This window comes from Salvelinus alpinus, chromosome 28 (genome assembly GCF_045679555.1).
Source record: "Salvelinus alpinus chromosome 28, SLU_Salpinus.1, whole genome shotgun sequence".
Classification (NCBI taxonomy): Eukaryota; Metazoa; Chordata; class Actinopteri; order Salmoniformes; family Salmonidae; genus Salvelinus; species Salvelinus alpinus.
Genome location: NC_092113.1, coordinates 17,222,636 through 17,239,315, shown reverse-complemented (window position 1 = coordinate 17,239,315; position 16,680 = coordinate 17,222,636). Strand labels below are relative to the sequence as shown.

The 16,680-nt window shown below is 40.4% G+C and overlaps 1 protein-coding gene across 2 annotated transcripts; it reads left to right on the top strand.

Moving 5' to 3' along the window:
• The first annotated feature begins 208 nt into the window (after nucleotides 1-208).
• Nucleotides 209-13,931, top strand: LOC139557317 (calcium/calmodulin-dependent protein kinase type 1-like). 2 transcript variants are annotated; one of them, XM_071371961.1, is made up of 12 exons: nucleotides 212-566; nucleotides 5,647-5,733; nucleotides 6,050-6,181; nucleotides 6,266-6,340; nucleotides 6,452-6,590; nucleotides 6,866-6,989; nucleotides 7,092-7,167; nucleotides 7,264-7,376; nucleotides 7,593-7,671; nucleotides 8,407-8,494; nucleotides 10,057-10,159; nucleotides 13,537-13,931. In XM_071371961.1, exons 2-11 carry the CDS (start codon nucleotides 5,657-5,659, stop codon nucleotides 10,156-10,158), a joined length of 1,005 nt encoding a protein of 334 aa, XP_071228062.1. In that variant the 5' UTR covers nucleotides 212-566; nucleotides 5,647-5,656; the 3' UTR covers nucleotide 10,159; nucleotides 13,537-13,931. The 2 variants fall into 2 exon arrangements, with proteins under 2 accessions (XP_071228063.1, XP_071228062.1); XM_071371962.1 differs by lacking the exon at nucleotides 6,266-6,340 and having other exon boundaries at nucleotides 209-566.
• The last annotated feature ends 2,749 nt before the right edge of the window (nucleotides 13,932-16,680 follow it).

Below are 16,680 nucleotides of genomic sequence, written 5' to 3'. Positions count from 1 at the left end.
TTTGGCTGAGAGGATTGTTTGAGTTCTTTGTGCCAGATGGATTGGATAGATGAGATTCACTGGATAACCCTGTGCCCGTAGAAGGATAGAGCAGGTTGGTGTTGCAGAGACAAAAACCAGGTTACATAATGTAAATATAGGGCCTGTGGTGTTCCTTTCACAGGCTTAGACAACCTGCAAGTAAACCGGTGCACATGGCTTTCTCCTTGATCAAATTGTAAACAGTGCTACCAAACTTAATGTACCAGATGCAGAGAAATGTACTATTCACTGTATGTTCTACTGAGTAGTTCCTCTTGACAGGAAGCTGTTACACATGGCTTGTTTTCTTGAAGCTGATGCGTTGAGTAACTATGAGAGGCAGTTTTCATCTTTGCTTTCTCTATCCGCTTTTCTCTTTGTACTGTTAGTGTGTGGGTGGAGTGGACAAGGTTGCTTCAGGAAAAAAGTGTGATTTTCAATTAATGCTCATAGAGGAGAGTGGTGACGAAGGTACAGAGAGAAGAACTGTGAAGACCGCTAACAGTCAGTCAGTCAGGATTATTCTCCGCCACTGCAATCAACAGGTAAACTGGCATCCTATTATTTTTTGCCACATATAACCAAACAGCACACTTGTTTTATATTGTATAGACTTTACAGGTAGATTAAAGTTTATTTGAATAGTCATGTCCTATTTAGACTAGGAGGTTAGATTTGACCAAGTCATTCTGCCATGCTATTTGGAGGTAATACAATAGGTTATAAACACATGTATGTTATAGGCTTGAACACTATCAAAATATATATTTAAAATGCGCCTGAGGCTGTAAAGTTGAATTCTGCATTTAACATTTTGGTTACACTGTTGGAAAAATATAATAGTGAAGTCCTTGTACAGACATATATATATAATAGTGAAGTCCTTGTACAGACATATATATATAATAGTGAAGTCCTTGTACAGACATATATATATATATATAATAGTGAAGTCCTTGTACAGACATATATATATATATATATAATAGTGAAGTCCTTGTACAGACATACAGTGGGGAGAACAAGTATTTGATACACTGCCGATTTTGCAGGTTTTCCTACTTACAAAGCATGTAGAGGTCTGTCATTTTTATCATAGGTACACTTCAACTGTGAGAGACGGAATCTAAAACAAAAATCCAGAAAATCACATTGTATGATTTTTAAGTAATTCATTTGCATTTTATTGCATGACATAAGTACAGTGGGGAGAACAAGTATTTGATACACTGCCGATTTTGCAGGTTTTCCTACTTACAAAGCATGTAGAGGTCTGTAATTTTTATCATAGGTACACTTCAACTGTGAGAGACGGAATCTAAAACAAAAATCCAGAAAATCACATTGTATGATTTTTAAGTAATTCCTTTGCATTTTATTGCATGACATAAGTATTTGATACATCAGAAAAGCAGAACTTAATATTTGGTACAGAAACCTTTGTTTGCAATTACAGAGATCATACGTTTCCTGTAGTTCTTGACCAGGTTTGCACACACTGCAGCAGGGATTTTGGCCCACTCCTCCATACAGACCTTCTCCAGATCCTTCAGGTTTCGGGGCTGTCGCTGGGCAATACGGAATTTCAGCTCCCTCCAAAGATTTTCTATTGGATTCAGGTCTGGAGACTGGCTAGACCACTCCAGGACCTTGAGATGCTTCTTACGGAGCCACTCCTTAGTTGCCCTGGCTGTGTGTTTCGGGTCGTTGTCATGCTGGAAGACCCAGCCACGACCCATCTTCAATGCTCTTACTGAGGGAAGGAGGTTGTTGGCCAAGATCTCGCGATACATGGCCCCATCCATCCTCCCCTCAATACGGTGCAGTCGTCCTGTCCCCTTTGCAGAAAAGCAGCCCCAAAGAATGATGTTTCCACCTCCATGCTTCACGTTTGGGATGGGTTCTTGGGGTTGTACTCATCCTTCTTCTTCCTCCAAACACAGCGAGTGGAGTTTAGACCAAAAAGTTATATTTTTGTCTCATCAGACCACATGACCTTCTCCCATTCCTCCTCTGGATCATCCAGATGGTCATTGGCAAACTTCAGACGGGCCTGGACATGCGTTGACTTGAGCAGGGGGACCTTGCGTGCGCTGCAGGATTTTAATCCATGACGGCGTAGTGTGTTACTAATGGTTTTCTTTGAGACTGTGGTCCCAGCTCTCTTCAGGTCATTGACCAGGTCCTGCCGTGTAGTTCTGGGCTGATCCCTCACCTCCCTCGTGATCATTGATGCCCCACGAGGTGATATCTTGCATGGAGCCCCAGACCGAGGGTGATTGACCGTCATCTTGAACTTCTTCCATTTTCTAATAATTGCGCCAACAGTTGTTGCCTTCTCACCAAGCTGCTTGCCTATTGTCCCGTAGCCCATCCCAGCCTTGTGCAGGTCTACAATTTTATCCCTGATGTCCTTACACAGCTCTCTGGTCTTGGCCATTGTGGAGAGGTTGGAGTCTGTTTGATTGAGCGTGTGGACAGGTGTCTTTTATACAGGTAACGAGTTCAAACAGGTGCAGTTAATACAGGTAATGAGTGGAGAACAGGAGGGCTTCTTAAAGAAAAACTAACAGGTCTGTGAGAGCCGGAATTCTTACTGGTTGGTAGGTGATCAAATACTTATGTCATGCAATAAAAAGCAAATTAATTACTTAAAAATCATACAATGTGATTTTCTGGATTTTTGTTTTAGATTCCGTCTCTCACAGTTGAAGTGTACCTATGATAAAAATTACAGACCTCTACATGCTTTGTAAGTAGGAAAACCTGCAAAATCGGCAGTGTATCAAATACTTGTTCTCCCCACTGTATTTGATACATCAGAAAAGCAGAACTGAATATTTGGTACAGAAACCTTAGTTTGCAATTACAGAGATCATACGTTTCCTGTAGTTCTTGACCAGGTTTGCACACACTGCAGCAGGGATTTTGGCCCACTCCTCCATACAGACCTTCTCCAGATCCTTCAGGTTTCGGGGCTGTCGCTGGGCAATACGGACTTTCGGCTCCCTCCAAAGATTTTCTATTGGGTTCAGGTCTGGAGACTGGCTAGGCCACTCCAGGACCTTGAGATGCTTCTTACGGAGCCACTCCTTAGTTGCCCTGGCTGTGTGTTTCGGGTCGTTGTCATGCTGGAAGACCCAGCCACGACCCATCTTCAATGCTCTTACTGAGGGAAGGAGGTTGTTGGTCAAGATCTCGCGATACATGGCCCCATCCATCCTCCCCTCAATACGGTGCAGTCGTCCTGTCCCCTTTGCAGAAAAGCATCCCCAAAGAATGATGTTTCCACCTCCATGCTTCACGGTTGGGATGGTGTTCTTGGGGTTGTACTCATCCTTCTATTCCTCCAAACACGGCGAGTGGAGTTTAGAGCAAAAAGCTCTATTTTTGTCTCATCAGACCACATGACCTTCTCCCATTCCTCCTCTGGATCATCCAGATGGTCATTGGCAAACTTCAGACGGGCCTGGACATGCGCTGGCTTGAGCAGGGGGACCTTGCGTGCGCTGCAGGATTTTAATCCATGACGGCGTAGTGTGTTACTAATGGTTTTCTTTGAGACTGTGGTCCCAGCTCTCTTCAGGTCATTGACCAGGTCCTGCCGTGTAGTTCTGGGCTGATCCCTCACATTCCTCATGATCATTGATGCCCCACGAGGTGAGATCTTGCATGGAGCCCCAGACCGAGGGTGATTGACCGTCATCTTGAACTTCTTCCATTTTCTAATAATTGTGCCAACAGTTGTTGCCTTCTCACCAAGCTGCTTGGCTATTGTCCTGTAGCCCATCCCAGCCTTGTACAGGTCTACAATTTATCCCTGATGTCCTTACACAGCTCTCTGGTCTTGGCCATTGTGGAGAGGTTGGAGTCTGTTTGATTGAGTGTGTGGACAGGTGTCTTTTATACAGGTAACGAGTTCAAACAGGTGCAGTTAATACAGGTAATGAGTGGAGAACAGGAGGGCTTCTTAAAGAAAAACTAACAGGTCTGTGAGAGCCGGAATTCTTACTGGTTGGTAGGTGATCAAATACTTATGTCATGCAATAAAATGCAAATGAATTACTTAAAAATCATACAATGTGATTTTCTGGATTTTTGTTTTAGATTCCGTCTCTCACAGTTGAAGTGTACCTATGATAAAAATGACAGACCTCTACATGCTTTGTAAGTAGGAAAACCTGCAAAATCGGCAGTGTATCAAATACTTGTTCTCCCCACTGTATATAATAGTGAAGTCCTTGTACAGACATATATATATAATAGTGAAGTCCTTGTACAGACATATATATATAATAGTGAAGTCCTTGTACAGACATATATATATATAATAGTGAAGTCCTTGTACAGACATATATATATATATAATAGTGAAGTCCTTGTACAGACATATATATATATATAACAGTGAAGTCCTTGTACAGACATATATATATAATAGTGAAGTCCTTGTACAGACATATATATATAATAGTGAAGTCCTTGTACAGACATATATATATAATAGTGAAGTCCTTGTACAGACATATATATATAATAGTGAAGTCCTTGTACAGACATATATATATATAATAGTGAAGTCCTTGTACAGACATATATATATATATAATAGTGAAGTCCTTGTACAGACATATATATATATATAACAGTGAAGTCCTTGTACAGACATATATATATAATAGTGAAGTCCTTGTACAGACATATATATATAATAGTGAAGTCCTTGTACAGACATATATATATAATAGTGAAGTCCTTGTACAGACATATATATATAATAGTGAAGTCCTTGTACAGACATATATATATAATAGTGAAGTCCTTGTACAGACATATATATATATATAATAGTGAAGTCCTTGTACAGACATATATATATATATAATAGTGAAGTCCTTGTACAGACATATATATATAATAGTGAAGTCCTTGTACAGACATATATATATAATAGTGAAGTCCTTGTACAGACATATATATATATAATAGTGAAGTCCTTGTACAGACATATATATATAATAGTGAAGTCCTTGTACAGACATATATATATAATAGTGAAGTCCTTGTACAGACATATATATATAATAGTGAAGTCCTTGTACAGACATATATATATAATAGTGAAGTCCTTGTACAGACATATATATATAATAGTGAAGTCCTTGTACAGACATATATATATAATAGTGAAGTCCTTGTACAGACATATATATATAGTAGTGAAGTCCTTGTACAGACATATATATATAATAGTGAAGTCCTTGTACAGACATATTTGGCACGGAACATGACCATTCGATGGAAAGTGACGGAAACTTCAGAAACCTTCAAAGCAATATAAAGATGATTCAGATTACTTCCAGACCTATCTTATGATGGCTATTTCATTTGAACACCTTTTAAAAATAAGATTTGGGAAGTTACACACATTAGAATATAAAATAAAGGCTACTCTTAACCTAATAATAAAGATGTGCAGACCCTAGAGTTATTTTTTGCCAAATAACTAACCAGTGTAATTGGATTGGGTGAATAACCTTATTGCTTTTCCTTTGAATGGTGAATTAGTTATTTCTGCTCAAATAAAGGAGACATTACGTTTTTCTATTTTCCCATTGCATAAAGCCTATTGAAGATGCCTCTGGGGAAGGAATTCAGGAAGAAAGCAGAGGACATCACAGCAGTGTATGATCTGAGAGAGAAGATAGGAGAGTGAGTGTCTGTTATATTTTTGCCACATAGGATTAGATCTGCATGCCGTTTCCACACAGATATAAGGCTCTTTACTTGGTGTGAGAGCCATACAGTTCTGTGAGAGCCATTACCTTGATGCCTTGATGCTGACTGAAATACTGGCACATTCTTCCCATTATGAAGTATTACAATACTCTAGCAGAGGCCCCCGGAGTTGTCAGAGGGGGAAGCCATCGCAATTCATCGGGTGACTGAGTAATTATTATCCCAAAATAAAGCAATGAGAACGAAAGCCTGTATGAATGGTTACTAATATGATGTGGGCGTGTTTCAGGGGATCATTCTCCGTGGTGTACGTGGCTCAGCACCGCCGCACCCTGAAACTTGTAGCAGTCAAGTGTATCCGCAAGAGGGCGCTAAAGGGCAAAGAAGGCATGTTGGAGAATGAGATAGCAGTGCTACGCAGGTTAGTGTCACATCTGCACTTTTAGCTAATACAAAATAGACAAGAAATCAATGGTTCAGAGTGTATCCATTGTTTCCCCTTCAGAATCAACCATCCCAACATTGTGGCATTGGAGGAGACCTTCGAGACATCTACAAAACTTTATCTGGTTATGACTCTGTGGGTGGTGGAATTTTTATTTAGATACCCTGAAATGATCTAATCCAAGATGAATTGTTGATTATTTCGTTGCTTATATTTTACAATGCAATTGAAGGCTTGTTACCACAGTGTTACAGGAGGCGAGTTGCTGGACCGTATTCTGGAGAAGGGGAGTTACACTGAGAGGGATGCCAGCCGTGTCATACAACAGGTTCTGGAGGCAGTCCAATACCTCCACCAGCTGGGCATCGTGCACAGGGACCTGAAGGTACTACTGTCCACTAGCTGTTAGAAAAACACTTAACCTCACTATAAACAGCATCGTAGTAGGATTACTGTTATGTCCCCCAAGTATATCAACATAAAAGAGAATAGAATGTATCTGAGAGTTCACAGTTTAAGGTAGATAGATGGTCAATGTGCTCAATATAATTGGGATCAACACTCATGTGATTTTCTTATTGTTTGGTAGAAGTGTTCAAGTGATTATTAGATACAGCTTAATTGTCAATTATTTTAGGCCTTCTATTGTTATCATTCCAGCCTGAGAACCTACTGTATCAGACTCCGTCGGAAGATTCCAAGATTGTCATCAGTGACTTTGGCCTGTCCAAGATGGAGGAGCAGGGGGTGCTCACCACAGCATGTGGAACCCCTGCGTATGTGGGTGAGGATCCCCAAATACATACATCACTTCTGAACCCTCATCATGTAGAATTAAAGCAGTTTGAGCCTCATACATTAACCTTCTCTTTCATTTTGTGTGCAGCACCAGAGCTTCTGCAGCAGAAATCATATGGCAAAGAAGTGGACCTATGGGCTCTGGGGGTGATCACCTATATACTGTGAGTGTATGGTAATGGTTAATTCCTCACAGTTGACTTAATACAGACAAGTGAAAAGTTATGTTGTGCTAAAAGGATTTCTTTTTTACGTTCCAGACTCTGTGGCTACCCTCCGTTTTATGACGAGAGTGAGTCACATATGTACAGGCAGATCATAAAGGCTGAATATGAGTTTGACTCCCCGTATTGGGATGAAATCTCTAATTCAGGTAAAGTATGACCTTGGTCTATGAGAGATCCTTTTAGCTAGCCTGTATCACAGCCTGTATCACATCTCACACATATTTGACACACAACGTTATCACTGTCTTGACTATAATTACTTATTTTTCTTTCTTTCAATGTGCTTTTAATTTAACTTTCTTTTGTCTTGAAATTGTATGTCCTCCTGAATGCTGCTTCTCTCTCCACATTTTTACGTTCAGCAAAAGATTTCATTCCGCACATGTTGCAGAAAGAACCAGAGAAGAGGTACAATTGTGAGCAGGCCTTGAAGCATCTTTGGTGAGTTTAAAAAAAGATTAGGAGCTTTGTGTGTATTCTTTTCTATAACACGTTTAGTACACATTCTCAGTACTATCAGTGTGCATGTCTTTGGTCAGTTGAAGAAAATAATGAGATGTTCTATACAACACAATGAATGGGTACTTTGATAAATAGGGATATTTTCAAGTATTTCTATACTTCTATAGCCTATCGTAATGTCCATGGCAGTTGAGTTTTAAACATAGATCACTTTAATCCAAACATACAATAGATTCTTTCTGCTCAAAATATAATAATTTTCTTGATCTATATTGATTGCATATCACTTTATGTTTCCTTTAGGATTTCGATGAAAAGCATCCTGTAGGTCTGTTACTATATCACATGTAGTATACGGTACACATAGCATCCCACTGGGCACAGATGTCAGTTCAATGTCTAGTTTTGATTTACATTTGGTTGAGGTGTGGTTGTCAACTAACGTGAAATCAACAAAACATGTCACCATGTCATTGGATTTAGGTTAAAAGTTGGGTGAAAAAAATACAAACTTCCCTTACGTTGATGACCTTTTTCAAATCCAATCAGTTTTCCATGCTGATTCAACGTCATAACATAGAATTTTGGATGTTGAAATGATGTGGAAACAACGTTGATTCAACCAGTTTTTGCACAGCGGGCTAATGACTCCAAAGTTATATGATAATGGTATTGATGGCTTGTTGATTGGTGCTGTGTGTGTTGTTGAATCAGGATATCAGGAGGAGCCGCTCTGGAGAAGAACATTCATGGATCCGTCAGTAAGCAGATCCAGAAGAACTTTGCTAAGAGCCAGTGGAAGGTAAGATTAGTCCTGCCTGGGCACTGTTTAAAATGTCCAAATCATCTTCCACAATACAATATCTCCCATAAAACTAGAATCTGGATATATGCCCAGTTACATTGACTTATGTAAATCAATTATTCTGTGTGCAGGAATGCACTACACTCTTAGAAATAAGGGTGCAGTTAGTGTACAATATTGTTCCCTGGGGAACAAAAATATCAAAATACACAATGTGCCTTCAGAGGTACACATAATGATCTCACATGGTACCTCTTAGTACATTTTAGGGTACATATGTGGATAAAGTGTCTGGTGGTACATTGTTGTACCCAATATTTTGAATATAAATGTACAATAATTATACTCTCGTTCTCCAAAAAAGGGATACGATGTGAAGGTACATTTCTGTTTCCGAGGATACTAACAGCTTTGTCACTGGGGTGGTACACTAAAAAGCCACATTTGTACCATAATCATTATCATATTTGCCAGCATGCTCTACTGCAGGTAGATTCTTTTTGAATAGTTTGTAATATCTTTGTTTTTGCGTATACATTCATTGATTGATTAGTCTTATGCTACATAAAGATAAATAACATACATTTTTCTAAACTAATCCAATCAGTTAGTTAGATTTTGTGCACCTGTTATTGAAATGTTTGTTCCAGTTTAAATAGCGTAAGTAGTCTCCACACAATGTTTAAAATTATTATATTTTTTCACCTTTATTTATCCAGGTAGGCCAGTTGTGAACAAGTTCTCATTTACAACTGCGACCTGGCCAAGATAAAGCAAAGTAGTGTGACAAAAACAACAACACAGAGTTACACATGTGATAAACAAACGTACAGTCAATAATACAAGAGAAAAATGTTCCTAACTCTGGCAGTCATAAATAAGGCAGGTTGCGGGTGAATAAAAATTCCAGCTGTTGGATATCCAAAATCTGGCTGGATTCAAATAGGAATTACATATCACTTTGCAAGCCAGCATAATGTGACTTGTAGGTAGGATAGCAAAATTCTGGTAACATTCCCACATTTCACATGTTTTCCAGAAATCACAGTTGGAAGATTCATGGAAAACAGAGGGAATAAGCAAGAAATTATTCAACCAGGATTTCTAGTTAGCGGAATATTGCAACCCTACTTGCAGGCCTGGTGTGGCCTGTAAACCATGAGTTTCCTAATGAGATATGTAAACGTATTGTCATAAAGAGCTTCATTTTAATGATAACATACACCTAGGAACTCACTTGGTGAAGGCCACGAGACTGAAAATGAACAAATTCAACAACCATTTCACTAACAAATACAGTCATGGGTGGTAACGCTACAATTTCCTCAACAAAGCAAGCCACACTGGGAAATTATATTGGATGCGTGGCTCAGCCTGTTCTTTCAGTTAGTTATTTTTGAGTGGAAGTGTTGTACCAGTTTAAGTAGTCTATGGTAGAGGTACGTTTTTGTCACCTACTAGAAACATGTGACTTTGTCACTGTGATACACTGGGGTATAATGGCAAAATGTACTTTTTCTAAAAGCACCCTTTTGTATCTGTGGATTATATATTTTCAGAGGGCATTCAATGCCACGATGGTGGTGCGGCACCTCAGTAAGAAGAATCTAGTAGTAGAGGAGGAGGCTAAGGATAAGGCAGAGACCAAGGCTACACTGTAAGGTGAGGGATGAAATAATAATGGCACCGGAGAAGAAGGCAGACATTTTACGTGTCCCCAACTGGTTGTGTTTTTTGGTTAGTTTATTTGCGTTTTTTGTTACTTATTTTTTTACTTATTTTGTACATAATGTTGCCGCTAGTGTCTCTTATGACCGAAAATAACTTCTGGACATCAGGACTGTGATTACTCACCACGGACTGTCAGAATCCTTTTTTTCCTTTAACGAGTCTGACGTGCCTGATGAGAACGATATACTGCTTTCTCGGGAACAGGCCCAGATCCCTGTGATTTGCGTGAAGAGGAGGTGGAGAAAAAGGGGCCAGAGGTCGAACTGCCTTCTGAGAATTCGTAGGCGATCGAATAAACCTCCACTTCCTTCCATTCTTCTAGCAAACGTGCAATCTTTGGAGAATAAAATAGAAGACCTACGCGCAAGATTAAACTACCAACAAGACATTAAAAACTGTAATATCTTATGCTTCACGGAGTTGTGGCTGAACAACGACACTATCAACACACAGCTGGCTGGTTATACGATGTACCGGCAGGATAGACGCTGTACCGGCAGGATAGAACAGCGGCGTCTGGTAAGATAAGGGGCGGCGGACTATGTATTTTTGTAAATAACAGCTGGTGCACGATATCTAAGGAAGTCTCGAGCTATTGCTCGCCTGAGGTAATCTCATGATAAGCTGTAGACCACACTATCTACCTAGACAGTATTCATCAGTATTTTTCGTAGCTGTTTACATACCACCACAGTCAGAGCCTGGCACTAAGACAACATTGAATGAGCTGTATTCCGCCATAAGCAAACAAGAAAACGCTCACCCAGAGGCTGCGCTCCTAGTAGCCCGGGGACTTTAATGCAGGGAAACTTAAATCCATTTTACCAAATTTTTATCAGCATGTTAAATGTGCAACCAGAGAGAAAAAAAATTCTGGACCACCTTTACTCCACACACAGAGATACATACAAAGCTCTCCCTCGCCCTCCATTTGGCAAATCTGACCATAATTCTATCCTCCTGATTCCTGCTTACAAGCTAAAATTAAAGCAGGAAGCACCAGTAACTAGATCAATAAAAAAGTGGTCAGATGAAGCAGATGCTAAGCTACAGAATTGTTTTGCTAGCACAGACTGGAATATGTTCAGGGATTCCTCCGATGGCATTGAGGAGTACACCGCATAAGTCATTGGCTTAATCAATAAGTGCATCGATGACGTCGTCCCAACAGTGACTGTACGTACATACCCCAACCAGAAGCCATGGATTACAGGCAACATCCGTACTGAGCTAAAGGCTAGAGCTGCCGATTTTAAGGAGCGGGACTCTAACCCGGAAGCTTATAAGAAGTCCCGCTATGCCCTCCGACGTACCATCAAACAGGTAAAGCGTCAATACAGGACTAAGATTGAATCGTACTACACCGGCTCTGATGCTCGTTGGATGTCGCAGGGCTTGCAAACCATTACAGACTACAAAGGGAAGCACAGCCGAGAGCTGCCCAGTGACACGGGCCTACCAGACGAGCTAAACTACTTCTATGCTCGCTTCGAGGCAAATGGCACTAAAACATGCATGAGAGCACCAGCTGTTCCTGGAAAACTGTGTGATCACGCTCTCCGCAGCTTAAACAGGTCAACATTCACAAGGCCACAGGGCCAGATGGATTACCAGGACGTGTACTGCGAGCATGCGCTGACCAACTGGCAAGTGTCTTCACTGACATTTTCAACTTCTCCCTGTCCGAGTCTGTAATACCAACATGTTTTAAGCAGACCACCATAGTGTCTGTGCCCATGAACACTAAGGTAACCTGCCTAAATGACTACCGACCCGTAGCACTCAAGTCTGTAGCCATGAAGTGCTTTGAAAGGCTGGTCATGGCTCACATCAACACCATTCCAGAAACCTTAGACCCACTCCAATTTGCATACTGCCCCAACAGATCCACAGATGATGCAATCTCTATTGCACTCCACACTGCCCTTTCCCACCTGAACAAAAGGAACACCTATGTGAGAATGCTATTCATTGACTACAGCTCAGCGTTCAACACCAAAGTGCTCTCAAAGCTCATCAATAAGCTAAGGACCCTGGGACTAAACACCTCCCTCTGCAACTGGATCCTGGACTTCCTGATGGGCCGCCCCCAGGTGGTACGGGTAGGTAACAACACATCTGCCACGCTGATCCTCAACAGTGGGGCCCCTCAGGGGTGTGTGCTCAGGCCCCTCCTGTACTCCCTGTTCACTCATGACTGCACGGCCAGGCATGACTCCAACACCATCATTAAATTTGCCGATGACACAACAGTGGTACAGTAGGCCTGATCACCAACAACGATGAGAAAGTCTTTAGGGAGGAGGTCAGAGACCTGACCGTGTGGTGGCAGGACAACAACCTCTCCTTCAACGTGATCAAGACAAAGGAGATTATTGTGGACTACAGGAAAAAGAGGACCGAGAACACCCCCATTCTCATCGACGAGGCTGCAGTGGGCAGGTTGAGAGTTTCAAGTTCCTTGGTGTCCACATCACCAACAAACTAACATGGTCCAAGCACACCAAGACAGTCCTGAAGAGGGCACTGAAAAGATTTGGCACGGGTCCTCAGATCCTCAAAAGGTTCTACAGTTGCACCATCGCGAGCATCCTGACTGGTTGCATCACTGCCTGGTATGGAAACTGCTCGGCCTCCGACCGCAAGGCACTACAGAGGGTAGTGCGAACGGCCCAGTACATCACTGGGGCCAAGCTCCCTGCATTCCAGGACCTCTATACCAGGCGGTGTCAAATTGTCAAAGACTCCAGCCACCCTAGTCATAGACTGTTCTCTCTGCTACCGCACGGCAAGCAGTACCGGAGCGCCAAGTCTAGGTCCAAGAGGCTTCTAAACAGCTTCTACCCCCAAGCCATAAGACTCCTGAACACCTAATCAAATGGCTACCCAGACTATTTGCATTGCCCCCCCCTCTTTTACACCGCTGCTACTTTCTGTTGTTATCACCTATGCATAGTCCCTTTAATAACTCTACCCACATGTGCATATTACCTCAATTAACCGGTGCCCCCACACATTGACTCTGTACCTGTACCCTCCTGTATATACTGTAGTCTCACTATTGTTATTTTACTGCTGCTCTTTAATTACTTGTTTTTTTGTGTTTTTTTAGTGTTTTTTTAACTGCATTGTTGGTTAAGGGCTCATAAGTAAGCATTTCACTGTAATACCTGTTGTATTCGGCAAATGTGATTAATACAATTTGATTTGATTTGAATAGCATAAATAGCTCAGTATCACAATCCCGCAGCTAACAGACAATGGTCACAGTAGCTACAGTAACCTGTGTTTCTTTTCTCTTGGTTTAGGTTGTGACCTTTAATCCATGGGTAGAAGAGAAATTGCCCAGAAGAATCCTGTGACAGACCAGTCTGAGTGGTCATTTCTGCTCTCAAGCGTCTCTGTATGTGATAAAAAGCAAATACAGTGTGAAACTTTCTTTCTGCCAGCAGAGAGCACTCTTAATCAAGCTTAAGTTCTTATTTTTGTTGTCTGTCATCTAAACATTGCTCAGACTCTGGTTGGGCCCCATACACTTCAGCAATAAGACTAATTTGACTCATCAAGTGTAATTTTGTTGATAAATCCATATAGGCTTAGTATCTGTTGACCATGCATGGATGTAAACATGTTTTCTTGAACGTTATTAAGTCTCTATAGACCCTTGTATTCTTCACCAATAAAAATGTTAGAAAACACTGTATTTTTTCCTCCTAGTTTGATCTATGATCACCCTCTTGTTGAGTTTGACACAGTCATTAGCATTCTTGATTGTCTTGGGAAGAATAAGAACAAATTAAATTGACTAAATCTGCAGCATTGAAAATGACGAACCCCAAATGAAAGGTTCAATGCAGCTGTTTTTATCTCAATATCAAATCATTTCTGATTAACAATTAAGTACCTTACTGTCATTGTTTCAATTAAAATGATCAAAAATAAACAAAAATAGCTTCTTAGCGAAGAGCAATTTCTCAAGCAGGAATTTTGCTAGGACTGTCTGGGAGTGGTCTAAGTGGGGAGGGGAAAACTGAAAACTAGCTGTTATTGGCAGAGAAGTTTGGAATTCTCGTTCTTATTGGTCTATTAACAAATTTACCACCTGGTGATGTCACCAGGCAGGCCAAAACTCCATCCCACTGAAATTTCAGGCGGTCTTTTCAAACAGCTCTTACACTAAAAGGGCATTATCATACTTTTCACAATTTCACAGTATTATTCCAACCTCATAGTGTGGAAATGTATATAAAATAAGGTTTTTTGACTGCACTGGGCCTTTAAAGCAACAATATGGGATAGGGGCAGAATACATATTGCCTTTGACAGGAGAAACAAACCATGCTTACCCTAAACTAATGAGACAGCTCCTAGAAAGCACTCCGCTGTATGTGTTTGAGAGAGAGGCAGCCATATGTGTCCTAGTGACCTAAGAACCCATACTATCTTACATTTGGGTCAGAATGCGTCAGAGTGCCCTTGAACATGGAGCAGTTCTCTTTTCATTAGAACAATGCCTGGAAAGAGTTTTAAGGGGGAATTTCACCCTGCCTCTGCCACAGAATATAGTCATTACTATACTAACAACATTACGTTTTTATCATAAACGTCACAATTATTCAAACCACAAGCTAAAACTAGCACATTTTAATTTCACTGCTATAATGGTGACGTTTCAAATACCTGTGTATTTGTCTGCTCATAGCGAACCACAAAGTCCGGCATTCAAAATTCTCGTTAATCCAGTCACAGTGTCTGATTTCAAAAATACTTTACAGCGAAAGCTCCACAAACGATTATGTTAGGTCACCACCAAGTCACAGATAAACCCAGCCATTTTTCCCGCCAAAGAGAGGAGTCACAAAAAGCACAAATAGAGATAAAATGAATCCCTAACCTTTGATGATCTTCATCAGATGACACTCATAGGACTGCATGTTACACAATACATGTATGTTTTGTTCGGTAAAGTTCATATTTATATCCCAAAATCTTATTTTACATTGGCTTGTTAGATTCAGTAGTTCCAAAACATGCAGTGATATTGCAGAGAGCCACAATAATTCACAGAAATATAATAAATGTTGATGAAAATACAGCAATTATACATGAAACTTTAGATACACTTCTCCTTAATGCAACCGCTGTGTCAGATTTCAAAAAAACTTTACGGAAAAAGCATAATCTGAGAACGGCGCTCAGAGCCCAAACCAGCCAGAGAAATATCCGCCATGTTGGGTAGTCAACATTATTCATATTATTTATATATAAATATTCACTTACCTTTGATGATCTTCATCAGAATGCACTCCCAGGAATCGCAGTTCCACAATAAATGCTAGTTGTGTTCGATAATGTCCATCATTTATGTCCATTTATGTCCAATAGCTTCTTTTGTTAGGGCGTTTGGTAAACAATCCAAAAGCGCATTCTAGTCCATTCGGACGAAACGTTCAAAAAGTTATATTACAGGTCAAAGAAACTTGTCAAACTAAGTATAGAATCAATCTTTAGGATGTTTTTATCATAAAAGTTCAATAATGTTCCAACCGGAGAATTCCATTGTCTGTAGAAATGCACTGGAACGAGAGCAACCTCTCAAGTGAAAGCACGTGACTGAGAACGAGGCTGTAGGCAGACCACTTAGTAAAACAGCTCCCATCCGGCCCCCCTTCACATGAGCAGCCTGAAACCACGTTCTAAAGATGGTTGACATCTAGTGGAAGCATTAGGAAGTGAAAAATAACCCATATCCCACTGTGTATTCGATAGGGGTGAGTTCAAAAACTACAAACCTCAGATTTCCCACTAACTGTTTGGATTTTTTCTCAGGTTTTTGCCTGCCATATGAGTTCTGTTATACTCACAGACATCATTCAAACAATTTTAGAAACTTCAGAGTGTTTTCTATCCAATATTAATAATAATATGCATATATTAGCATCTGGGACTGAGTAGGAGGCAGTTCACTCTGGGCATGCTATTCACCCAAAAGTGAAAATGCTGCCCCCTTTACCAAACAAGTTGATCCGGCCCTTTTTTTAAATTAAAATGACATACCCAAATCTAACTGCCTGTAGCTCAAAACCTGAAGCAAGCATATGCAAATTATTGATACTAAGAGTAAAAGAATAAAACACATTAGATCTGGTAAAAGATAATACAAAGAAAAAAATGTTTTTTTGTATTTTTTTCTTTGTACCATCATTTTGAAATGCAAGGGAAAGGTCATAATGTATTATTCCAGCCCAGGCGCAATTTAGATTTTGGCCACTTGATGGCAGCAGTGCATGTGCAAAGTTTTAGACTGATCCAATGAACCATTGCATATATGTTCAAAATGTTGTGTCAAGACTGCCCAAAAGTGCATAATTGGTTTATTAATACATGATTGTGTATTCTCCTCCAACAATAGCAGGGTATTCTTTCACTGTAATCGCTACTGTTAATTGGAC

Coding starts and splice junctions, on each gene's coding strand:
- LOC139557317 (XM_071371961.1), top strand. CDS start 5,657: ATGCCTCTGGGGAAGGAATTCAGGAAGAAAGCAGAGGACATCACAGCA. Junction 7,168..7,263: donor GGGGTGATCACCTATATACT/GTGAGTGTATGG, acceptor TTTACGTTCCAG/ACTCTGTGGCTACCCTCCGT. Junction 7,377..7,592: donor GGATGAAATCTCTAATTCAG/GTAAAGTATGAC, acceptor TTTTACGTTCAG/CAAAAGATTTCATTCCGCAC.